At 36.3% G+C, this 27,464-nt stretch overlaps 1 protein-coding gene across 3 annotated transcripts in view; it reads left to right on the top strand.

The window, feature by feature from the left end:
- Window positions 1-208: 208 nt before the first annotated feature.
- OPRM1 (opioid receptor mu 1) overlaps window positions 209-27,464 on the top strand; it is a 158,449-nt gene continuing 131,193 nt past the window's right edge. For 2 of the 3 annotated variants that reach the window (XM_060029741.1, XM_060029740.1), the window contains exon 1: window positions 224-516. In XM_060029741.1, the coding sequence (XP_059885724.1) occupies window positions 224-516 (293 nt within the window). Of the gene's footprint in view, window positions 517-27,464 lie in introns of all 3 variants that reach the window. The other variant, XM_060029742.1, reaches the window with a different exon arrangement.

Below are 27,464 nucleotides of genomic sequence, written 5' to 3'. Positions count from 1 at the left end.
TGTACTTCTAAGGTGGGAGGGGGCTACAAGCAGAGGATACCGTCAGATGCTTAGCTCTCTCCTTCTGCCTGACTCTCCTCTCTGGCTCCGCCAGGGTTGGTCTATAAGAAATAGCCGGAGCTGTGGCAGCGGCGAGAGGAAGCAGCGGAGGCGCGTAGACCCTGAAAGTCCGGGTGCTCGCGGTTACTCGCAACGCGGTCCCAGCCGGCCGGTCGTCAGCACCATGGACAGCAGCAGCGTCCCCAAGAACGCCAGCAATTGCACTGATCCCTTCACGCACTCTTCAAGTTGCTCCCCGGGACCCAACCCTAGTTCCTGGGTCAACTTCTCCCACTTAGAAGGCAACCTGTCCGACCCATGCGGTCCGAACCGCACCGAGCTGGGCGGGAGTGACAGCCTGTGCCCTTCGACCGGCAGTCCTTCCATGATCACGGCCATCACCATCATGGCCCTCTACTCCATTGTGTGCGTGGTGGGTCTCTTCGGAAACTTCCTGGTCATGTATGTGATTGTCAGGTAAGGAAGGCTACAGGGCTCCGAGTGTAGATTTCAGTGGCTAATAGGGGCATAAACGGTGTCCGGCGGGAGGGTGAGAAAAAGGAGGTGAACAGGGGAGAGTATGGAGGTGACAGTGGATGGAATGGTTGCTGTTTGAGTACAAAATCCTACTTTTCTATTCTTCGCTCCGTTGATAAAGACATAATCCAAAATTTTGGGAACGGAGAAGTTGCTCTGGTAAAACTATAAAGCTCCGGCAAAAAAAAAAAAAAGTCTATCTTACAGCTTGCTTATACTGAGCCAAGAGGGCTCTCAGCTCTTGAGCACAGTGTCCCACAGTCCCTTCCAAAGGAGCTGTGGAAACAATAATTTGTGAATAATGGAAGAGAAATTCTAGTTATTTTACCCCTAATTGGGGAGAGGAGGGGCAGGTTTCCTGCTCAGTTCTTTTCAGAGATGAACCTTGGCAACTTTCCTACTCCTGCTGGTGCCAGGGTATTTTGCTGTACCACTGGCCTACCTTCCTCTTCCTTGGTCATAGCAGCCCTTATTCCACTCTTTCTTCCATCCTGAGGCCACACTCATAGAGGAAGTTTTTCTGGTGTCTTTCCACAGTAAATAGTGTCGTTTTGCTGTGACAAACATGACAGCTGTGTTGCCTAGACCAGTTTGCAGTTGGCAGCTGCAGATCTGCTAGGAGAGTCACAAACTGAATGGGGATAGGTAGGGTGGTTCAGAACTGCAGGACATGACAGTTTTTCAATGCCTCCAAAAGCTGAAACTAGTTAGAAGTGACCAAAGGCAGCATAATTCTGGATTATAAACTATTACATAAGAAGTAATGGTTGCTCTGGAAAAATTAAGCAGTGTCTTTATCCAATGAAATTGTTTCAAAAGAGTTCATGGCCCACTTTCTATTTGCCCAGATGTTCCAGGTTTATCTGGCAAAGAGTGTGCAAACTCTCAGCATTGAGATTGATGTAAATAGATTGTGTTAGTGTTGATGTGCATATTCAAATCCTACATGTTAATATGGAATACTATATTTTCACTTTTGTTGAAGTAGATAATTATTTTAATACTTTAAAATGGCTCCTGATTTAGGATTTTCTTTCTACTAGGGGTTCTATGTATGGAGCAAGCATGGCATTTTCATATTTGGCTACAATATTGGCTTCATCTATTCAGCAAGTATTGCAGGTTTCAATGGAGCTCTTTAATCGTTTAACAATCATTTTCTCCATTATGCTTCCATTATCAACGTGCTGCAAGTTGTTTATCAATTCTTTCTACTTTGATGTACGATTTCTTTAATTGATGATTGTTAAAGAGTAAAACTAATTTTCCTGATCTTTTGATGAGGAATAAGACAAGTAGTTTCTCTGAGAAAAGAGCACCATCTATTGCAAAGAAGGCTAACAACAAAAGGAAAAATGCAGGGAGAAAATCAATGGAAGAATTTATTTTTTAAAACATTACTTTATGTAATTCAATATAAAACTTCATATAAAAGATAAAAACTGTCTCTTTTGCATTTATCATAATAAAAATAACAATTAAAGGTCTGCTTCATGAAGGGAAAATGTTTCTCATTTCTCCTAAGAAAATTCATAGACTCATGAGTTTATAGAGCTAGAAGGGAAACTAGAGTTTTTCTAGGCTAGGTGATTAAAATGTGGCAGAGAAAATATAAATGATTTCTCCAAGGACAGATAATTCATTAGTTCAGTACCATGGAATTGCTCTTAGCCAATATAATTTTGTGTTTATTAGAGTGGCAAATCATGATTTGAGTTAATTCAACTAGAAGATTGACAGAGTAGGTTTAGATAATAATGTGGAAATAATAAATCAGTCCAAATTTATGTCTGTAATCCTGGATAATGAGGGATAAATAGAAATTACCAAACCATCTTGATACCCTGCCATCTCAAACATAATCTTTTATGCTCTGTTATTGCTTCTCTTGGTATTTTCCTTCCTGACTTTTCTCCTCTCTAGTTTATGCTTTTCTATAAAGCGAGAGCCAATAGAGCAGCAGCTGGCTGTGAAATAAGCAGATTGGTTTTATTCTAGTGTTTAAGAGATTACTACTTGGGTGAGTTTGTTCTAAAGGCATCAAAATGTAAAACCTCTGAACTTTTGATGACTTGGAAAAGGATGGTGACACTGTCTCTGAGAACATGATATTATGCTTTATTTTTCTGTGCTTAAAGTTTTAACAAAATACATTCACTTTTTTTATACAACAGAAACTAACCCAACATTGTAAAGCAATTATACTCCAATAAAGGTGTTAAAAGAAGATTAAAAAAAGGGCACCCCAAACACCACCTGTGGCAAGCCAGGTGTTTAATTCCAAAGTCAGGTAATCCTCTGGGTATATGACTGTGAAACAGAAAAATAGTTCAGTGACAAATGAAGTGATGAGGAAAGCCTCTGGGGAGTGAAGAAACTATATCTATTTAGCTGAGAAATTTAACTGGACTGTCTCCAGGCTGTGGTTATTTCACTACAAAATGATCAGTTCGGGGACATTATTGCCTCTGTTAGAAAGATGAATATAATGTTGCATCTATTAAAGTACTGAGGTGAAATGCTTACTTCCTGCTATTATTTTAAATTCAACAAATACTTTTGAATTTTCAAGTAGTTACGGTTTTCTAATCAGATTAAGATTACATTTATTAGAATGTCTTAACACATTGAGTGAACCATGAGGTTCGATGACTATGGCAACAAAATACAACAACAAAAATAACAGGTAATATAGATGCCATGAATGATTAATGATTTTCAGTTCTGTATCTTAACTCCACCATCATCATAACTTCACCAACAACATTATTAAATAATATAACTTAAGTAACATTCTTACACAGTGCTGTTCTAAGGAACATAAGGGAGGAAAAGAGATGCTGCTACATGATCTAAAATTTTAAAATTCAGATGTTAAATGATAGACTGTTATAACTGTTCATTATCTGAAAGCTTTTTTGGTTTTAAAGTACTTGCATGGTAACTATATATTAAAAATTACCACAGTTATTCTGGAAAAATAAGGCGATAAAATATTACAATATGTGGCAATCATTTAAAACGGGATAATAGTATATTATTGTCAAGAAGGTTTTAAAGAAAAAAAATCAATCAAAATAATACACAAAGTTATAGCCACCAGGAGTGTTTCACTTATTGAAAATATTTGACCAAAGTAAAGAATTAACCATAACTGTAAAAACTGATATAGTCCCAGATGTATTTATTTTGTGAGTTTTTTTTAAGATATTTGTCCATTTAGTTATGGTCTATGCAGACACTGTTGGAAAAAGTAAAGGGTTAGAAACTGTTAGATCTCTGGGGGCTATGTAAGCCAACCTTCCAAACAAAGTTCCAATGAAGAGTGCCAAATTATATGGCCTTCTTTTTTAAGATTATTTCTTAACTTGATGAGATGAATTCTCAATATTAGTTATCAGATAAGAGCATTTAAATATATGCAAGATGTTATTATCTTTGATTTCACTAAGAAGTATTTCTAATTTTAAAACATGTCCTATGATCTCTGTGTATTAAATATTATTAAATATTTGATTCAGGTTTAAAGTACAGAATGATCAGTGGAGAGCTCCTAGTAACATCTATCACAATGTGAACTGTAACTGCTGTTTCCCGTACAGGTGCTAATTCTGTTGGGAACACCTCTTTCTCAGTGTGTCCTGACAACACTAAATGGTTTTTCATTTCCTCCATTGTAAGCTATGTCTCTGTCATTTGCATAGAGTTATCACTGAGTTTCTTTTCCTTCTCTCCTTTCATGAATGAGCTATCTTATACTTTATGAAATATTTCCAACATAAAGAAATGTATAGAGAATAATATGATTCTTCACCTTTAAACATTATATATAATTATGATAATTATATATACCTCTAATAATATATATGTTATATTATATATAATATATATTTATATATACATAATACATAATTGTATATAATTTACATATTTTATACAATACATAGCGTAATATATAATACGTAATTGTATATACATAATAATATATAATACATATAAGAAGCCATCTCTCTTCTCCCATTATACTCCCTCCCCTGAGACTATCACTATTGTAAATTTGGTGGTTATTATTCATATACATATTTTAAAATTTTTATTTCACATGTGTGTTTCCACAAATGAAGGGTAATCATTTAAACATGCTCTTCAAACTGCATATATTATTTCTATTTTATATTAATGTTGATATACATAATTTCACTATTTGCCCAGAGTTGTTCTAGTTCCAGCAGATCAAGGATAGAAACAAATGTCAAACACAACAACATAAAAGCAAACAAACAAACAAAAACTCAGGTCATTACCCCTCTTATATCCTTTTACTTTATCTCTAAGGATGTGTTTTAAATTAATGTAAAGATTTCTTTGTGTTTTCCCATAGTGACAAATATTTCCATGTTACTTATCTACAATATTCAAAAAAATGTTTTCAGCAACTGCTGCAACAAATATATCTGTTCGTGAATGTAACCCAGGCATAATTTCTCCACTTCTGAAGGAAATAGAAATAATTTCTGACTACTTCAAAACGTCATTCAAGATAAATACTGGCAATATTTACTTTGGGGTTTTGTAAGCCTTGGAGGACCCCTTACACATAAAAGCTGAAATGTTATTTCTTCTAGTAATGCACTTTAGTTATGAATTGAAACCAAATTGTTTCAGTCAGCAGGAAAAGATAAACTCATTTCAATAGATAATAGCTGATTCACTTTGTTATAAAGCAGAAACTAACACACCATTGTAAAGCAATTATACTCCAATAAAGATGTTAAAAAAAAGAATACATATTTCTTAAGAATCCTGTCTTATAACTTCTGTTCTAAATCTTAGTTATAGAATTGTCATCATATAAATTAAAGCAAGTTGCTAAACACTAAAAACAAAAAGTAGCATTTTAAAATATATTGATAAGTATGAAGACTAAATGTTGAGTGGAATTTTAAAATATGAGACTCTCATTTTCTCCTAATTCATAGAGAAATTACCTGAATATTTGCCTTCAGAAATTAATCACATTCTGGATGTTGCATTGCAAAACTGATCAGAGAGATAGTGGCTGTACCGAATCTACCGAGTGAACCTTTATAAGCCAATAGGTAGGGCAGGTAGGGCTTTTACATGATGAAACACGTGATGGGTTCCATCAGATGAGAGAGAGAGATCAATCTATTCTAGATATCAGATTCTGTCTAGGCAAGAATATTATCAAGTACAGTTTGCTTTTTTAATTCAATCATGTATTAGTTTGTCATTTGCATATATTTAAACTTCTGTTTTTAGAGATACAAGGGAATCAATTTAATTTTGAGAATTTTATTTCAATATGCAGAATTAAACGGACCACATAAGTTTTTAAATCAGGGCGCCATACCTAGGTATCTAGTGACTGATAATTGAAACATATGGATATCCATTTTGTTTTCAATTTTGTTTTCATTTTGTTCTCTAATTTTGGTTTCAATTTTGTTCTCTAATTTTGATAAATGATAATACAAACATAAACTTGTCTTCATGCCATGAACTCACTGTCATATTTAATATGGAACTTAGCTTGTGGATTTTCTTCTTCAGCTGTTTTTAAAATATTCCCTTGAAGAATGTTGCATATGTAGTCCACCTTCATTATTCATAGATTCTGTATTTGCAAACAAGCTTACTTGCTAAAATTTATCTGTAACCCTAAACTCCGTATTCATGGGCTTTTGGGGTCTGTCACAGACAAGGGCAGAGTTGCTCTGATGGGCAAATTCCCAGCTGAGGTCAAACGAAACAACACTCTGCCTTCCTGTTTCAGCTCTCAGAGTGTAAATATTTCCTTTCTGAGGTCTAGTTAGGGCCACATTTTTAGCGTTTTTGAAGTTTTTGTTGTCGGTGATTTCACTGTTTAAAATGGCCCCAGGTGAGGCTTCCCTGGTGGCGCAGTGGTTGAGAGTCCGCCTGCCGATGCAGGGGACACGGGCGCGGAGCGGCTGGGCCCGTGAGCCATGGCCCCTGAGCCTGCACGTCCGGAGCCTGTGCTCTGCAACGGGAGAGGTCACAACAGTGAGAGACCAGTGTACCGCAAAAATAAATAATAATAATAAATAAATAAAATGGCCCCAGGTGGGTTGACATGTACCCACTGTTATATTTAAAATAGAGAACCAACAAGGACAGTTTCCTGTATAGCACAGGAAACTCTGCTCAATATTCTGTAATAACCTAAATGGGAAAAGAATTTGAAAAAAAATAGATACATGCATAGGTATATCTGAAACACTTTGCTGTACACCTGAAGCTAACACAACATTGTTAATCTGCTAGACTCCAATATAAAATAAAAATTTTTTAAATGACCCCAGGTGTAGTGTTGACGTGCTGTGCAGTGTCCTAAGCACAAGATGGCTGTGAGGTACCTAATGGAAAAAGGAGGCGTATTAGATAAGCTTCATGTGGGTGTTATAGGGGTGTTGGTCATGAGTTCAGAGTCAATGAATCAACAATATATATTAAATAATATGCCTTTAAACAGGAACACACATAACAGAACGTTATGTATTGATTAGTTGATGAAAATGTGATTGGAGGCTCACAGGAACCTCCCCCTGTATTTATTTGCTCTAGAAGCAAAGCTTCAGTCTTCTCTAATTCAGTAGGTAAAGTGAGTCTATAGAACAAAACTACCATGAATATTGAGAATTGACTGTACTAACTTTTTTTTTTCATTCTTTAAAATTTTACTTTCTATGTTTAAATTATAAGAGTAACAATCTATTTCCCATTCAAAGTTTGTGGACTTATGTGTAGGTATATATGTGTTTTATTTGAATTTATTATTTGCTGATATCAATCCACTGGTACAGCTCAGTTTTCATAATTTTGCATATTGAAATAAAATTCTCAAAATTAAATTGATTCCCTTATATTTCTAAAAATAGAAGTTTAAATATAATTGGGATTATGTAATAATCCCATGTGAATGTCTAGATTATACTTACAATTTAGGATTTAGTTCAGTTGTCTGAAGTCTTATGCTTCTATTTCCGGTGAAGATCTAAACTCCAGAAAGAAAACTTTCACCTAATAAGTAGTATGTAATTGCATTATAGTCATACAATCACAACTATTACTTGATACTTTTTGTTTGCTAATCACTTTATTTTTTAATTTTTTATTTTATATTGGAGTATAGTTCACTTACGATGTCATGTTAGTTTCAGGTGTACAGCAAAGTGATTTAGTTATACATACACCTATATCTATTCTTTTTCAGATTCTTTTCCCATAGAGGTTATTACAGAACATTGAGAGGAGTTCCCTGTGTTATACAGGAGGTCTTTGTTGATTATCTATTTTATATATAGTGTACTTGATACTTTTTCCTCAACAAACTTTGGAGTAAGTTTTAAGCCACAAAATTCTTACTCTAGTTTTCAATAAGAAACTAAACTGCCTACAATTTAATGGCTCCAGGTGTGTGAATTAGCCTGGTCCCTCCACACTGAGAAGGGTGAGAATGCTCAAATAAAGTAGGGACGTAATCTGGAACCTAAAAACCTATTTTATACCAAGATATTTTCATGAGCCGATGTAAAGTTTGGATTTAAATGATTCCAAGATAAGAATCTCACCTCATTTTACTATATTTAGGTGCACATACAACTCACACCCATCAGGTGAAGAGGGATCACCTCAGGGGGTGACAAATGTTTACTGTAAAGGGCCCTAAAGTAAATATTTTAGGCTTTGCAACCACATGGTCTCTGTCACAATTATTCCACTCTGCCATTGTAGCCCCAAAGTAGCCATGGACAAAATGCAAATGAATGGACATGACTATGTTCCAATAAAACTTTAGGTAGACACTAAAATTTGAATTTCCATATAATTTTCATGTGCCTCAAAATATTATTTTTCTCAACCATTAAAAATATATAACTTCCTACAAACTTATTTTTGTTTTTTGATTATTCTAACTGTGAAGATGTAAAAACTTAGCTCCTAAAATATTTCTCATTAATGACAAAAAAAAGATTGATTTTCTAACTAGCATTTTTTAATAATTTTACCTAATCTTTTAGTTGACTTTTATGAAAAGCCATACATTTGATTATCAGGAAAATAATCATGCCACACCTTCTTTTGTTAACTCATTTTACAAGAATGAAATGATTCTTCATTCAGTACAAAAAAATGCAAACCTTCATTTTGGTTTACTTGATTATACAACGCAAATTATTCCATAATAAGTGTTACCAAATTACTTCCTTGTAGCAGCCTCAGATTAAAAACAGCCAAACTAATTATTATACATATAAAAAAATTAAAATACAAATTAGAATGTAAAACCATTCTTAGCTGACAGATTTGTCCCACAAGCTATCATTTGCCAAACTCTGGTACAAACGTGCTAAATAAAACTTAGTGGTCATAAAAGAGAACATATCTCCTTCTTCAGCAAATTTGATTGCATTTTGTTGTTTACTAGATGGAAACAAAGCATTTTGTAAAAATAACCTAGTACCACCTTGCGGTATTTTTCAACATGAGGAAATATCAATACAAAATGAAGTTTAACACAAATCAGAAAAGTGGTCATAGATTTTTATGACAGAGGATACTGCTTTTCTGAAACTGATGTTGAAGTTAAAATGGTTAAAATAGTAACCACACAGGATCATCTCCATGTCACCCCAGGTGTCCACCTTCAACCCCCAACTCTTCATCCAACCCAGACAAACCGCAATATTCATTACCACTCTTGGCCAGTGATTAAGGAGTAAGTGCTTAGAAAATTGTGGTTCTTAAAAATTTCCATCTATTGAATATGCTTTGTGGTTATCTTAAATCAGTGCAATTTTCTAGGCTTTTCCACAGTATTTTCATCTTCAGTCATTTGAAGCTTTCAGGAAAAATTGAAATTGTCATCTGTAAATTCACATTAACTTCTTAGCAAATATGAAATCTGTCCTCAAAGACACTTATGCCTACACACACACCCACCCCCATGTACCCAGACGGTGACTGGCAGCTTCATGGCCCTCCACCTCTCTTTAGGCCCTTAGAAGCACAAAAGCTCATTGTTTGGATTTTTTTCCATCTTCTTTTTGACTTACGTAACTTGCTCATTTTTTTAAAATTTGTTTTCTGTGGTTCTCAAAAGTCTCTTTGAAAAATGTTATTCCCTGTGTTTTAGAACTTTGACTGTCCAGCTGCATAAAGAGGACTAGGGTAAGCCTAGGTGTTCTGTGGTGTTTGTAATCCCTTGACTTCCTGCCCATGGTTTCCCTCAATCATTTCCTAAAACTCACTGAAATCTCCTCCCTGCCTGATTTCTCATCTTTAATTCAGTCCCCATCTGTATCCAAATGACTGCTTCTTTGACCACTTGTGTTCAGAGAGAACTTTCTAGCATGCACACGAATTCTTTAAATCAGCCAGATGGCCACCAGGTACAAGTTTGCAAGGAGAGCTGAGTTAAGGAGAGTTTTAACTGGGTGATAAAGAGTCCAGCTGAAGAATGCTACAGTTCCCAGAATCTCTTAGGTGAGATTTGGATCTAACTTCTAGCAAGAAATCCAGACAGGATAAAATGAATAATAAAAGTTGAATTTCTTTCCAATTAACTCATGGAACATCAGAGCTATTGCATAAATCCTTGCAACGCACTTAAGAGACAAAGAAGGAGAAGACCTCCCAGATATTCCCTTCCAGTGGTTCTCAATCTTGGTTGCACATCAGATTCACCTGGGAAGCCTTTAAAAAAAGGAAAGAAAGAAAACCCACTTCCACCTAAGGCTAATTAAATTAGAAACTCTGGGCGTAACTCCCGGACAAGGGTAGGTCTAAAAGCTCCCTTGGTGAGTCTAACATGCAGTCAAGATTGGGACACACAGATCTGGACCAACCCACCTATTTCATGGATGAGAGAGCAGTCCTGTCTGACAAGGAAGTTTAAGAGATCTGTCCATGTTTCATTTCTCTGAACATTATGAAGCTGCTTGTAGAATAAATAGTAAATTAAACTACCTCCCAGAAAAGCTAAAGCTCACGATGTTTTAACAATTTTCCTAAAGTTGACCAATCATCTCCCTTCATAGCAGGCACACTGGCATGGAAACAGTGCTAATTCTGGAATGAGGAATACTAATCATATTCAACCTCACATAAATTTTAGGTCCAAATTAGATAAGATATATGGAAATGGGTGTTACATTCTAAAAGTGCTATATGAGAGACATGTTTTGTTATTTGCTTCCCTCCCACTGGGAATGTCTTCCCTTCCCTCTCACTGGGCTCACACCATCGGCATGCAAGATCTCAACATTCACCCACTACTCCTGCCTTACCCTAGATCAATCATATTATTATTCTTACATTTTGAAATGCAGTTTATCATTTTGGAATCACAGTTTCTGCAGAGGCAAGGCAAGGCGTTGCATGGGTGTTATTGTTGTCATTCTTTGATTCATTCCAATGCACTGGATCACTCCAATATCATTTTGTTTAGCAACCCTGATGATGGGAAGAGAATTCTAAGGACACATAACTGCAGTTTACTTGGCTCCCTATTGATAAGTCTTTCTATATTATATGATAAGTTAATGGAGAAAAAAGACGCAAACCAATTATTTTTTTTGAAAAAGAATAGCTATTTTTAACTTAAATATTTCACATTTAAATCGGTGTTATAGTCCGAGTGTCTAAAGCAGAATCCAAGTCTAAATGCTGACTGCATATAATGAAACTCCTTTTTACTCAGCAGAGTAGTTTACTTGAATTAAAAGAAATAACTTATAATAATGGTGTCCTTTGAACACGAGCTTTGGAAATTCAGGAATTTAACATACCATCCCTGTGAAAAGTCCTGGCTTCTGTTATGAGTCTGACTCACTAATCACAGTAAAACTGTTCAAAAAGATGGAGGTCTTCATGGAGGATGTATTTGTGATGGTACAGTGAGTCCATGTGAATGTCTATTCCTAACACCTTCCTAATGGATTTTTCCAGGACTTGCAAGGCAATGCCTGTCAACTTTTAAATCCGAGTAGTAAACTCTATAAATAAAGCAAGCACAAGATAGAAAATAATATCCTTGAGACCCACTCAAGAGAACTGAGAGTTCTCTGAGAGTATTCCAAGTACAGAAACTGTGGAACAAGGAGATCAGTGAAAGAAAAGGCCTTTGCTTCTGAGCATTTTTTCACTGAAACACTGGGTTCAGTGCCACTGAAATGTTGAGCATTTTGTGGGGGACTATTAATGTTAATTGAAAAATGCTGCTGGCAGTATAACCTGAACATCAGAACTTGACTGTGCCTGCCAAGAAGAACAAGGGAAATTTTTATCAACATTATAACTTAACACTTACTCAGCCCCATCAGCTCTAAAGAGGAAACCACATGGGTTGAAGGCATTTATATATGAGCATGTTTCTGATGATGTTGTTGATCCAACGCCGTGAAAATAAGAGGTTCTATTAAAAGCAGACAATGTTAATTGAGATCCTTCAAACAGTCATTCCTTCTGATGATAAAAGGAAGCTTATTTAACCACTTTGCAAAATAAGCAAAATAGATATTTAAAGAATAAATGTAATGCCTTAAAATTATATAGGACTTTAATTTTTTCATTACATTGAATAGTATAATTTTGTAAAATTTTTGTGAGTTTAAACAAGGAAAAAAATTGTAAGTCAAACTAATACTAAAGAAGATGAAACTGAAGCTCATTTATTTGCTATGTTTGTTCAACACTACTTACAAAGCACCCTCCTAGAAGCTCCGAAATCTACCACTGAGCAAAACAGACCCAGTCCTACCTCTCTCCAAAAGTACAGTCTAGTGGAAAAGAAAATTAAATCATTTCACCAGCTGATAAATGCCAAAGATAGGACCAGGATAACTAACCCGGTGTTCTTCAACCACACTATCAGACAAACACTATTCCCAAGGTTTATTACAATTACTGTAGCTTATCTTCCTCCATCTCCAAGCCTAGCAATGGGAAACCTTTTGATTTAAGTCTTTATTAATTTTCTGAATTTCGTTAAAGGTATTATTTATGTTTCAGATACAAGATAGAGAAAAGTGAGTGGAGAGAGCCTTGGTTAATTTTCATAGAACAATGAAACAGAATCCTATTGACCAGGATTTACAAGTATTTCTCAAAGTAGATGTTATAAACATTCCACAAATACTAAGGATAAAGCAATGGAATAGTAGAGTCTGGAATGAATGGGACTCACAGGAAGAAAATCTCAAGAACCGTTGCTGTAGGACATTCATTAGTGTGTCACTACACTGAAACAACGTCCATTTTATTTCTGAATACCCTGTCATACATAAACATAGGCAGCAGAAATCTCAAGTTAGAAGTCAGACCCAAAACTTCTGTTCTTTAAAATTACTACCCATTTTGTGGAATTTAGAATACAAGTATCAAAGGAGAAATTGATGCCATCTTTTGAAAAAGGATCATTACTCTGACAAAATGCAGACGTTTCCTGCCTATGAATAAATATGTCACATTCCCACAAAATACATTGGTACATTGGTACGAGTCAATGCCACAAAGCATACATTAAAATACAAACCACGCCAATGATAATTTCCACAAGAGTACTATTTTCTCAACACTTTAGAAACTCAAAAATAAGAACATATGAATGAATGAATGAACGTGCCCATCTACACACCCTTGCAGACCTACTAGAGAATGGACTTGAGGATATGGGGAGGGGGAAGGGTAAGCTGGGACAAAGTGAGAGAGTGGCATGGACATATATACACTACCAAACGTAAAATAGCTAGCTAGTGGGAAGCAGCCGCATAGCACAGGGAGATCAGCTCGGTGCTTTGTGACCACCTAGAGGGGTGGGATAGGGAGGGTGGGAGGGAGGGAGACGCAAGAGGGAAGAGATATGGGAACATATGTATATGCATAAATGATTCACTTTGTTATAAAGCAGAAACTAACACACCATTGTAAAGCAGTTATACTCTAATAAAGATGTTTTTAAAAAATGAAAAAAAAAGCATATTTTACATAAAGATATATGTCCTTTATCAAAAAATGTACTCTTCTGGAATAATAATAGAAACCATGCTTTGGTGTAGCTGAGATATTTTGTCCACACAGTAGTTTGAAGTTGAGTTGATATTTGAAACATAATATATTGGTCAACTTTCTAGTTAAAATAGATGAAGAGGTGGAGTTTAACATACCAAATCCTTGGGTGGGGGAGATAATTGGTGAAGGAAAATAGCTGTGATTTTAGAACGATCTAGGCTATGACGCATCAGTTATCTTTAGCACACATGAGAAAGCATGCTAAAAAAATTAGTATAAGCAAAAGTAACACTTTTATAAGTATAAACATTTAAGCTGTGTCTTGTCAGAGAATAGTATCTGCCTCATTAAATTTGAAACCCATGAGAGGCATCCTCAACATCAAGACCACCTTAGCTAACATTTATTGAAAGTTACTACAAATTAGACTCCAAACCAATAATCCTTAAATATACTATTTTAAAATTTTTTCATATTTACACCAACCATTTAAGGAAGACACCAATATCTTCCAAGTTTTACAGATGAAGAAAATAAAACTCAGAAAATTTAATTAATAAGCCCAAATTCGTCCAGCTAATAAATGATAGTACTAAGATTTGAATCAAGATCTATATGACCCTGAAACTTAAGGTCTTTCAAGACTGCTATATTTACTTGCGTCAAGGTGAGATTTTCAAGCTAGTTACTGAGGCTTCACTAGGCTAGCTGATTAGCCTGTTATCTCACCTTACATATCATACCTCCTAGAATGTTCCCTAATTGACAAACTGTTCATAACTTTTTTCTTTATTGATAGCCTGTACTCCCACTGAAGTGAGAATAAAGAAAATAGGAAACTTGTCTTTTCACAGGTCAAAATCTGGAGTTTTTCCTTCATATTAGGCCATGACATTTTGAACTGAACTTATGTCTCTGGGTTAACTGGATTCAGGTCTCTGAGTCTGCCTTTCAACCTGGAAAAAAACAGAATCCATTAATTATTTGTGGAACTTCTAACTACAGAAACTCAATTGTGATATAAAGGTACTTTTATACTTTATCCCCAGCAGCATAATGTTATGCTGTGACCAGTATATACGAATAATGTACATCAACAAACTGATCAGGAGCCAGCCAGAGCACCAGACTCAGTGCTGAGAGTGACGACGGATCAAACAAGGCTTTCTGGATCTGTTATTCAGCCAGGCACCAGGCCGTTTTCCTAGTTCCCTTTATTTCAGTGATCCTTTTTCACATTTTTGAAAAAAACTGAAATTTCCAATTTGGAAAATTGTAAGCTCCTTGAGGATGAGCCTATCTTTTTTTTTGTTTGTTTTAAATTCTCCTATCCCTGAATTTAACAGAATAACAAATGGTAATAGAACATAATGTAGCTGAAATGTTTCAGTACATTGAATATACTGATTATACTGTTTTGTTAATACTGTATTTATTTCAGCCCTCTGTGTTTCAGTGTCCCATTTCTGGTTGGCAAAATTAGAACTTTTAGAACATTGTTTCTCTGAGTGTTACTAGTGGAAAGAAACTTGGAATTCCCAAAAGTAAAATTCTTATAACACAGGTATCTTTTGTTTAATTTGAGAGCAAAAATATTTTCTGCATTCAAGTTGAGACGAGCACCTGAGTCCGTAGAGTCCCTGCCTTCTCCTTCTTCAACTTCATTGTCTGCAGGAATCCAAATGAGAGGGGGGTTATAAGGAGATAATAGTGACAGAAAAATTAGATCTGCAAGAATAAGTTCTGGAAGAATCTGAGAAGAATTCATGCCTCTGTCTCTCTCCTGAGCAAAACACCAGACAAACAAGCAAGGGTCAAGTCAGCTGGAATTACTGCCAAGTGAAAGTAACCAGGCTTGTCAGTGTTACTCCAGAGAGCCTGAGTAAGGTCAACAGATGCCGAAAGTACTAAAAATCCTCCCTTCTCACTCATGACTCTCACCTATAAGTTTCTTTGCTTCTCAAATGTTTATGGAGTCACTTAGGAAAAGTGTGGAAACCTATCCTATTCATCTTCCATGCCAAATTCTTCCCATAGACTCTATCCCAGTTCATTTCCCTCTCCATGCTTTAAAAGCAGATTAGCGAACGTGAGGTATCTGGGGAGATCACTAGTACATGGAATCTTGCTTCTTGCATCAACATGATAAAATGAAAACTGACAGACGCTGGGAGAAGAATTCTCAGTGGAGAGATTTTTTTTCTCCCCGAAAAATCAACGGACATATGCCTCCCCAGGAGAAGAAAGACGAGGTGACAATAGCCCTAACATCAGGAGAATAACAGGAGTGGGGTTCTTCCCAGGACATAGAAAGAGAGAAATCAAAAGATAACATGTGACTAAGGAATCCAGATCCATCTCAGCGATGTGTCACACAAGAAGTCACCCTAGGTGACTAAAGGAACTTTTCTGGTCTCGACTATGGACCAAGCATTTCACAGACATTTAAAAGTACAAAGTTTAGGCCAAGAAAAAGACGTTCTACTTCACTGAGCAGAAAATAAACTGGTAAAATTTGATAATTATTCACTATCAGTAAAATGGTAGTAAAATTTGCCAATTTAAATGTATTTAACAGAGGTTTGTATCTGTTTCTGGAAAACAGGTACATGATAGACTAATTGGAGAAACTAGATTTACATTTATTTCTGGAAAACAGACAATAGATAGACTTATTTGGGGTCAACCTTCTACTAATCCCTTCCTGCCACCATCAGAGACAAAATCCTTGGCGGCCTGGGCCTGTCATATAACTCCGAGAAACAAATTTAATACTTTCACGGACACGGTCCATGTGATGAAACAAATGTCGAATAATTGCAACTTTCTTGAAAACTGAATACAAGTTTAGCACTTCTTTCAGCATTGCCATATCACCCGTTACCTTGCCATGATACCTAACTACTGTTTGGAAAGCACTTGTTTCTGGTCTCTCACCAGACTGAAGGGCCTTCCAAGATATGTCTCAGTTGAGAACCACTGCCCAGCGCAGTACTCGGCAAAAATAAAAAAAGGTGTTAAATAAACGTATGCTTGACTCAGTGTTGACACTTAGAGGGTTTTATGATGGAAAAAGTCATTAGAAAAATACAAATGGGAATATTTTTTATTTATGAAAATTGAAAACACGTGTATAATTCTTAAGATGTTCTATTTCATACATAAAGTCCAATATAATTATTAAGCTAGGAGCAATGTGAAATATAACTTTGATCACAGAGTTAGAGCATTAAACATACAATGTTATGAGTTTATCTCTACCTATTAAGCTGATGGTGATTCGTATTTTACTTTTTATATTCTTCAGATTCTAAACAAATTGAAGTGCAGTGATAGAATGAGGAAAACCACAATTAATAATATGAAAATAAAAGGGGAGAAAATTTCAAAAGTAATAGATGATCCTGAAATGTAATAAAATATTGCATTTGAGAGTTTTTTCACTAAAATATAAATCAAGGTCATGTTTGCAGTTTTCCTATTTAAAATACTGTTACATATATTCATTAGTGACTAAAAATGTTGTCAGTACCAAGTGATTCTATTCCAAGTGGAAAACAATTCTATATTGATTTAATAACCCTTATTGCACCATAAGTCTAAAATTTCAATCTTTAAAAATTAAAGGGACTTCCTTGCTTTACCAAATTACTGGTTTATTCATGAATCATATTTTCTCCTAACAAGTGCTGTTGAATTCTCCACACGGGAAGGAAAAATATGTTCCAAAAAACCTCTCTGCCTGAAAATACTTCTTTAAAAATCTCAACAGGGCTTCCCTGGTGGCGCAGTGGTTGAGAGTCCACCTGCCGATGCAGGGGACGTGGGTTCGTGCCCCCGTCCAGGAGGATCCCACATGCCGTGGAACAGCTGGGCCCATGAGCCATGGCCGCTGAGCCTGTGCGTCCGGAGCCTGTGCTCTGCAGCGGGAGAGGCCACAACAGTGACAGGCCCGCGTACCGCAAAAAAAAAAAAAAAAAAACTCAACAAATTGCTTTTTGTTTCCTAGAAAAATCCCAGGTCAGCATGATAGTTAAGTTATAAAGGATTATATAATTCTTGGATGGAAAACAGTTATTATAAATACACGATTTTATATATGCCAAGATCTACAGGCACTAATTGCATTACTTTTATTTTTTCCTTCAGTTGGTCCTAAAAGATTTTTGGACAGCTTCTGCTGCAGGAATTAATTGAATGTGAAAATATTTAGATATCAGGAGGTGCTATGACACATTAAAAGGGATAAACAGGGAATGCTCATCAACAGTTCTGACAAGTAGAATTTAAATTAAGTCTTCATGGATCTTAATTAAATCTCTGTTGCAAAACCCAGGAGCAATGAGAACATTCTTATTTCAACTCCCTACACAGTATCCTAATGTATAATTCTCTCCAACGTGTTGTGCTAATATTAAACACTGCTAATGGTTCAATCTACGGGACACACACACACACGCACACAATAAAATATCCAACCTATCCAGGCATTTAGTTTTCATAGCAGCAAACACCCAAGTATTTCAAATTTACTATGTTAAGCATTTTTGTCCTTGACAGCTGTTCTGAACCTCAGTTCTCTTTAAAATAGGGATAATACTCATAGTTGTTTTAGCTAATAGGATTTTTGTGAGCATCAGTTTATACAAGTGTATATATAAGTGTTTGTAAACCCTACTGCACTTTATAAAAGTTATTATTTATCGTACAGAGAGCTTATATTACATGGTGCGTACTGTAGTAGTGTAATGTAACAGCAAAGAGCATAAACTATAAAAAATAGGTGTGGACTTAAATTCTGCCTCTGCAACTGTTGTTCTTGCGCGAGTTACTCAACCTCCATAAAAGCTGGTTTATTCATCTACAAAAGAAGTGATCATGTGCAACTTACAAGTATGTTACGAAGATTAAGTAATCAAGTGAACTGTGTATAGTAACACCTAGCACAGTGTGAGCACTCAGTAAATGTTGGCTGTAGTTGCAACGCTCAGAAAACAGCACCTATGACCATCATCATTTAATTTGTTTTAATGGTAATTTTTAGTGGTGATATAATCACCTCTTTACAGTTGTGGAAATGGAAGCTCAGCCACGTGGCCAAGGTCACAAGACATAGCACTTAGACCTATGTATCGTACTTCCAAATCCAATATTCTTCCTACTAGGCTATGCTGGAGTTTTACTCCTAACTTGATTAAAAAGCCAAATTGGGAGAAAATTAACAAGATCAAGGTACTTTTAGTTACTCACTGCTGTGTGGGTTCATAGCATTTTAATAGGGTTGGCCTCGCTCTTAAGATTAAGTAAACATTGGTATGACTGGAGAATTGTCACGAATGAATGGTCCTGCCTTGAAAGGTAAGATTTTTGATCTTTAATCTCCTAACGCTTAAGATTTTCATTAAGGGAACATCAGATAGTCATTTTAAAATTCAAAATAGCTCTAAAAGATATTGAAAATAAGCACACTAAATATAAACCAGATGACTACAATTGAGCAAGCAGGTCTTTGCTTTGATGACTTCTAGACCTAAAGATGCACATTCAGCAGTACCTGAAGCGATAGAATGCATAATAGGTGAGGGGAGTTAATCTGCAGCCTGAGGAGGGTACAGCTAAGGATGCAGCATTGGTTGTAGCCTCTGAAAGAGGGGATCAGCCCTGATAAAAGGGGAGATAGTATGGAATGTGAGTTTTCACAGCCCCCAGTTCCACCAGCAATAGATTCTGCCTGCTACAGATAGACACTGGGTGAATGTATTTGCCAAGATTCCAGTGATGCAGGCAGCTTTTGTGGCCACCATGCCCTCTAAGTGGCCTGTACCCATCTGTGGACACCACTGGAAGATACCTAACACCTCCCACCAGTCGCTGATTGCTGTTGGTCTGCTGCTGCTGGCCCCTCCTGAGGCGAGGACACTCTGCTATCAATGCTCACCAGCCAAAGCCACCAGGAATACTGCTGGGAACAAAATTTGTCTTATTAAGTTTGTTACAACAAGGAAGACAACATCACAGGAATTTTAATTTATACTTGGTGATTTAGAAGAGGATTCAAGGAAGCAGAGTTCTGTTTAGATAGGTCACTGTCTCAAAGCAAGAGGAATTTGATACACGGGCATCAAAGTTTTTTTTTTAATCTAGGAGACAGAATTAATAGAGTAGGGCTAGAGTTGTCACTGAATAATAAGCAGCAGTCACTTAATGTTAACCAGGAAAGGGGAGATGTTTGTTATTTTTATGGTTATGGGTGATCTTGGTGTTATCTCTGATCATGCATGGTTATAGAGTCCACTTGTTTTTGTCTTGTGGCATCACGGTCACAAAGTCTTCATCTGAGGTTGATATTCTATGGAATTATTTTCCACAAAGGAATATCACAACCTGGCTGTTAGCAACTAGACTTGTTCCCTAAAAGCTCTCAGGGGCTTTTTTCTTTCTCACCATTACTCAACCCCACTACTCTCACATGCCATTCCCTCTTCTCCTCTGGCAAGAGGGGAGGGGTAAAAATGTAGATCAATGTGAGAATGATAAGATGACATAGGATGGGGAGGTATGATTTATTCTTAGGGGTTGGGAATGCTTTAAGAACATGAGATGAATAGGAATTTCATATTTAAAGAAATTATATAGATGTGGGCATTAGGGTCAGGAGAATTGATCCTGTCATTCAGACAAGCACGTAGCAGAGTACAGATTGGTCCTGGTCTCTATACTCCACAGGCTTACAAACAAAACAACAAAACAGATAATACAAATATAATCTGCACGTGTGTTACATAGCACTGAGATTTCATGTGCAAGCATACAAAAGGCTGAATTTTTTCTCAAGTTCATTAATAGCACAAGATTGCCCTTTATTACTCAAACTAAAAGTGAATATGAAACAATCTTTCATTTTCAGGATGATCGAGAACAGGCACAAAACTTTACTTCTGACCCCTGAACTCCAGAACATCTTTCAGAAATTATCTTTTAAAAGAACACAAATTAAATCAATAAATCAATGAAGAACCATACATAAATTTTTGAAAATGATAGAGAAATTCTTCGTAGGCAATATGAATGCTTAAACAGTCTTTTTTTTAAATAGATTTATTACATTTTATTTATTTTCGGCTGCATTGGGTCTTTGTTGTTGCACACGGGCTTTCTCTAGTTGCGGCGAGAGGGGCTTCGTTGCAGCATGCGTGCTTCTCATTGCGGTGGCTTCTCTTGTTTGTGGCATACGGGCTTCAGTAGTTGTGGCACACGGGCTCAGTAGTTGTGGCTCACGGGCTCTAGAGCTCAGGCTCAGTAGTTGTGGTGCACAGGCTTAGTTGCTCCACAGCATGTGGGATCTTCCCCGACCAGGAATCGAACCCATGTACCCTGCATTGGCAGGTGGATTCTTAACCACTGCGTCACCAGGGAAGTCCCTAAATGGTCTTATTCAATGTCATTCCTACTTTCTCTTCTGATGTTTGAACCAACTGAGAGATAATGCAAAATGAATCAGCAGAGAAAAAAAATGTCAGTTTTATTACTGATAAATACTTTGCTGATGTGACATAGCTGTACAGTAATAATGGCTTCTTAATTAAATCCCAGAATGAAATACACTAACCCACAGGCCTGGACCACCAGCAACTTCTCCATACGGGGACCAGCTCCTTTAAAATTTGGAAGCTGGAGTAGTGGGATGTAACATGCATTTCCTTTGAGCAGCTGAATCTCAGAAAGCAACAGGAAAAGGAGCAGAGCTGTACATAACCAAGTCTTTATCTTAAACATAAACTAGATAAGTCATTCCTTCTTTTGAAAAGAGTGAATGATGCAACAGAAAGATCAATAATGTTAAGATCATAATAACGTTACTGACGACTTTACTCTCGAATTATGAATTCAGAAGAAAGGAGATTCTTTCACTTCAGATAAAGTAAAATGCCAAAAGAATGCCTGGGACAGAGAATAGACAGTGTGAGCCTCAGGTTGGGGAGGCCCCCCTGAGGGTTCCATAATGGGGTAGATGTACACAATGGTGGAGGCCATGTGAGTTGACCCTTGTGTGTTTTCCAGTCTACAAGCTAGACAGAAGCAATAATGTCCATTTGAAAACTGGTGCAGTGCTTGGCGCAGAGATACTAGGCTGAACCTGGAGACCAGCAATGCTCTGGAGGATTAGAAGGTAGCCACCTGTGTACTATGTCGACCTCAAGCCCACCCCATCCTCCATTCTTATTGAGAACAGTATGGTACACAAGCCTCAGGAGCTGATTCCAACCCCTGTCCCGTCAGTGAACAGTCTAGCAAGGAATATTAACTTTAAGGGTCAACTCAAAATCAATGGTCATCATATTGTTAATGAGTGACTACACCATGAAAGAGATGAGAGAGGGTGCATAACAAACAGAAGAATTTACACTTGAGGAAACAGAATTAAAAAGTAATCAGATAAGGACTTTAAAACAAGTTATATTTAATATCTTCAGAGAGGTGAAAGAAAGTATTGTTTCCATGAAACAAGGAGAAGCCGTCTGAAAAAAAGAAGAGATGATTATTAACAAGCAAAGCATAGCAGCTAAGGACCCAAATAATGTGAGCTCAAACCCTGCCTCCAACAATTGCCAGTCAGGGGTCCCTAGGGCAAATTATCTAACCAGTCTGTGCCTTAGTTTGCTCATCTGTATAATGGAGATAATCATAACACTTACCTAATTATTTAACAAATGTAGAACACTCAGAGCAATAGCCTACATATAAGTTTCTTACATAAGAAACCAAATTTGAAATTCTAAAGATAACAACCACAATATTTGGCATTCAATATTCTATGGGTAACACAAAAAGAGGGAAGATCAAGAGTATGTTCGTGAGCTGGAAGAATGTAGTCAATGAGATAGAAATGGAAAGGATGAAAAAACAAATGCGATACCAGAAGTGTAGACAGAGAAAAGCTATCCATTAGAAGTAAACAACAGAGGGAATGGAAGAGAGGCACTATTTGAAGAAATAATAGCCCCACATTTCCCATAACTAAAGAAAGTGATGAGACTTCAAACTGGAGGGACTCTCTGAGTCACAAGCACAATCAATCTTTAAAAAAAAAAGTCTCATCATATATTAATGAGATTCCAGAACATAAAAGAGATAAAATTGCAAGACAGAGAAGGGATAATTCATTGCAAAGGAAGAAAACCAGAATTTTCCATCAACACCATTGGAGTAAAGAAGAAGACGGATGGAATAAAGTGAGCCAAACCATTGTGAATGTCAAGCCAAAGTAGATATTTCAGAGGTAACTCCCTCAACATACTCTAGAAGCATGTTATTTAGAGGTATTGAAGTAAAGATTAGACAATCAGTTACAAATACTGAAAATGACCACATAAGCAATAGGAATGAGATAGGAGAAGAGGAACTGACATTTTTCATCACAAGGATGAAATTATGTTCAGGTGTTTCTTGAATGCAGATTAACAGTATGAACAGTATGGAGGTTCCTTAAAAAGCTGAAAAATAGAATTGCCATATGACCCAGCAATCCCACTACTGGGCATATACCCAGAGAAAACCATAATTCAAAAAGACACATGCAGCCCAACGTTCATTGCAGCACTATTTACAATAGCCAGGTCATGGAAGCAAACTAAATGCCCATCGACTGACAAATGGAATATTACTCAGCCATAAAAAGGAACGAAGTTGGGTCATTTGTAGAGATGTGGATGGATCTAGAGACTGTCATACAGAGTGAAGTAAGTCAGAAAAGAAAAACAAATATCATATATTAACACATATATGTGGAACCTAGAAAAATGGCACAGATGAACCAGTTTGCATGGCAGAAATTGAGACACAGATGTAGAGAACAAACGTATGGGCACCAAGGGGGGAAAGTGGTGGGAGGGGTGGGGGGGGTGATGAATTGGGAGACTGGGATTGACATGTATACACTAATATGTATAAAATGGATAACTAATAAGAACCTGCTGTATAAAAAAATAAATAAAATTCTAAAATTAAAAAACTAATAAAATTTTAACTTTTTAAAAAAAGATTAAATATATTTTTAGATAACCAAATAAAATTAGCATTTTTGAGCATCTTCTATATGCTGGGCTTGGAAGAGTAACAAGACTCAAATCCTACCTCTGTGACATTCTGATACATTAGAGGGGGGCAGCATGCAGCAGTGAACAGATCTGAGGTAACACCAGTTCTGTCACTTATGGGCTTTACAACTTTGGGTAAGGTAGCAGATCTCTGAGGCTTAGTTTGCTCATCTGTAATATGGGGATGATGAAGTACCTCTCCCTTCAGTTTTGTAAATTTACTTAGTGCAATGCCAGGTCAGTAGCCAGTATTAATGAACGTTACTTGTCTCATGTATAAGAAGATGTTTAGAAGGATGTTGGCTCAAGGGCTATCTCCAGGTGGTAGAGTTCCAGGTTTCTATTTCCTTTGTGCTTTCCTGTATTATTTATTTTTACAATAAGCATGCATCATATTTTTTAATTAAAAATATATTCTGAAAAATCTATATTTTAAATTTTTAAAAGGAAATTTCAGTCACATTTTAATAACCTCATAATAAGAAAGGCCTTTAATGAAAAATGGGCACACACACACATACACACACCATCAAGGAAGTTAAAATTCGATAGTTTTAAGGAACAGCAAAACATGGTGAATATTTTTAAGCAGTAGCAGTCTGAGAATAAATATTTACAGTTACAGTATACGTTTTAATCTCTGACAAGTCAATAAGAAAAAAATGAGCAAAAAATAAAAACAAATTAATAGAAGAGGCAGTATAATTGACCAAGGAATACATAAAATTATTTTCAACCTCTAGAGTAATCAGTAAAATGTTAATTAAAATGATGACATATTACATGTCATTCATAGATTGGTAGATATTTTAAAGGTTTTTAACAATTTTGCATTATCATTTCTTATAGGTAAGTAGAAAATAATTTAATTTTTTCCCTATCCTAGTTGATCAAAATTTACTTATTTTTATTAGGACTATAGAAAAATGTCTTTCCATTCTACAAATTTATACTGGAATTGTAATGTAAATTTTTAAGATGATCACATTTGGGGAAATTTCTATCAAATTTCTTATATGAGCTATAAGATTTATAGGGAAATATGTATCATATAAGTAAGAAGTGATCTAATCTATTAGAATATATAAAATATGTGAGTTCACATATAGACATACTCATGGCTGTGGTACTGCTACAGACTTGTGTTTTCAAAAGCAAGAATTCTGATAAATTCTATTTCACGCAACTGCCATCAGTGTTATAGTCTATGAATAATTGCGTTTTACATTGTATAATCAAATATAGTCATGATAGAAAATAACTATTTTGTTGGTTATTGATAAAAATCAAACCTCCCATTTACAAAAATGTATGTCTGCTGATTAGAAGAGTTTTCCACAGAAGAGCTTCTAGCTCTGACATTTTACAACTCATTTCTCTCCCATTCACATTCTGATGCATCATGGATAACATATTCACACCTTCTGTCTCTCCCTTGTTCTCTCCTTCTCTTCTTTTCTGTCCCTTTATGGAACTTTGTTCTTCTCTGACTTCAACATTCTTCACATTTTGCAACATACAAAAAGGCAATCTCATCCACTTGCCTGACTGGAATTAACATCTAGAGGCTGATGACATAAATAAATTGCTCCAGCTGAACTGCAAACATATATTTGGCTACTTGATAGTCATTTTCTTTTTGTCCCACAACACAGTACACTCAAAACTGAACTTTCTATCAACACCAAAACTGCTTTTCCTCTCTTCCTTCTCTGTTAAACAATGATATTGCCATCTGTCCATTCTTCTATGCTAGAATTTGGGAGTCGTATTTCACCCTTCCCCTTCTACTCCCTATTTCTAAAAATTTAATTAACTTTTGTCTTCCTAGTTATCTCAGCTCTCCATTTGATGATGTTATTGATTTAATCTTCTTCAATGATGTTATTGATTATTTTGCTATTATTGATTGTGCTGATGGTGATGGTAGTGTTGTTGTTGGGGGGTAAGAAAGAATAAGCACACTTTGACAAGTATTGCATTTGAGAAGTCAGTAGCAGATTACAGATGTCCCAAAGAGAGTGGGAAAGGTAGTCATGGAATTTGAGAGAGAGGTTGTGTGTCAACTACATAGAAATGATAGGCTTAAATCATGGATTGTGAAAGAGTAAAGCAAAGGAAATGGAGCAAACTCAATTCTCCTTTAAAAAATATGATTCTGTTACAACATTCGATATAATGAGAAAATATCTCAAAATTCCCAAGATATTCCCAGCATGGGCATCTTTGAAAAGAAGATTAAGACGCTTTGCATGGTTACCTTGCTTTAGCTACACAGTGGGTTGAGTATATCAGCAATGAACATCCAGAAATACACATGGCCCACAATGCAGTTACAGCACAGAAGGTACATTTCTGTTTTAAATGAAGCTTAGGGAAGTGGGGGGAAAAGGTCTCAAACATTTGTACGTCTCTCTGTGCTTAGTTTCTTCCACCATAAAAAAAGGTGATCAAACTGTGTGGTCTTGAAAACCCCTTTCAGATCTTACTTCTCATCATTCCATGACCTTCTATGACCAAAGTTCTTTTTAATTTGACAACAAAATGACAAGGCAAAAAGGAATATTCCCTGTTTACTTCAAAAGCCACGGATTCCCTAAAAAAAAAAGGTGGTTTCATCTTATCATAAAGAAAAATAAGTATAATCCAAACCCTTCTTCCTGTATTCAATTCCATTTACTGGTGAGCATCTTGTGCTGGATTCTGTTTTGAATGGATAAGTTAATTATAGCTTTTTTTTTTTTTTTTTTTTTTTTTTGCGGTACGCGGGCCTCTCACTGCTGTGGCCTCTCCCATTGCGGAGCACAGGCTCCGGACGCGCAGGCCCAGCGGCCATGGCTCACGGGCCTTAGCCGCTCCGCGGCATGCGGGATCCTCCCGGACCGGAGCACGAACCCGCGTCCCCCGCATCGGCAGGCGGACTGTCAACCACTGCGCCACCAGGGAAGCCCTAATTATAGCTTTTAAACTTTTCTGTTCATGTTATCTTTCATATAATACTTGTATTGAGTGATTATACGTACATCATCACAAAAAGTATAGGTGAAATCTTAAATTTGTTGCACTAAGTGCAGTAGATAATAATTCTACTCATAGTCTACTCTCTCTAAAAATTTATAATCTACAGCATACACTTGAGCTTCTTCAAAAAGCAATTTTCTAATATTGACATTGGTAGAATTGTTTTATTATATTTTGAAGTTTTCTCTTTTGTTCCTTCAATATTAAAGAAATACCTAGGGATATATTATTATTTGATGTTAGTGGTAATGCACCTTTGATTATCTTTTACATTCAGAACTTTCAGATCCTAAAATAAAAGGAATTTCCTTTTCTCTTAGAACTCCCAAGTTTGGAAGCTAAAGTATTTCTTTTTTTTCTTTTGGCTGTGTTAGGTCTTCATTGCTGCTCACAGGCTTTCTCTAGTGCAGCAAGCTGAGGCTACTCTTTGTTGCGGTGCGTGGGCTTCTCATTGCATTGGCTTCTCTTGTTGCGGATCACAGGCTATAGGCGTGCGGGCTTCAGTAGTTGCAGCACGTGGGTTCAGTAGTTGTGGTGCACAGGCTCAGTAGCTATGGCTTGCGGGCTTAGTTGCTCCAAAGCATATGGGACCTTCCCGGACCAGGGATCAAACCTGTGTCCCCTGCATTGGCAGGCAAATTCTTAACCACTGCATCACCAGGGAAGTCCCTAAAGTATTTCTAAATTTTAAGAACCAGGCCTTTAGAATAAAAATAA

The sequence above is a fragment of the Delphinus delphis genome, chromosome 14, assembly GCF_949987515.2.
Source record: "Delphinus delphis chromosome 14, mDelDel1.2, whole genome shotgun sequence".
Taxonomy (NCBI): Eukaryota; Metazoa; Chordata; class Mammalia; order Artiodactyla; family Delphinidae; genus Delphinus; species Delphinus delphis.
The sequence above is the reverse complement of the archived record's forward strand: the minus strand, read 5'-3'. Positions and strand labels throughout refer to the sequence as shown.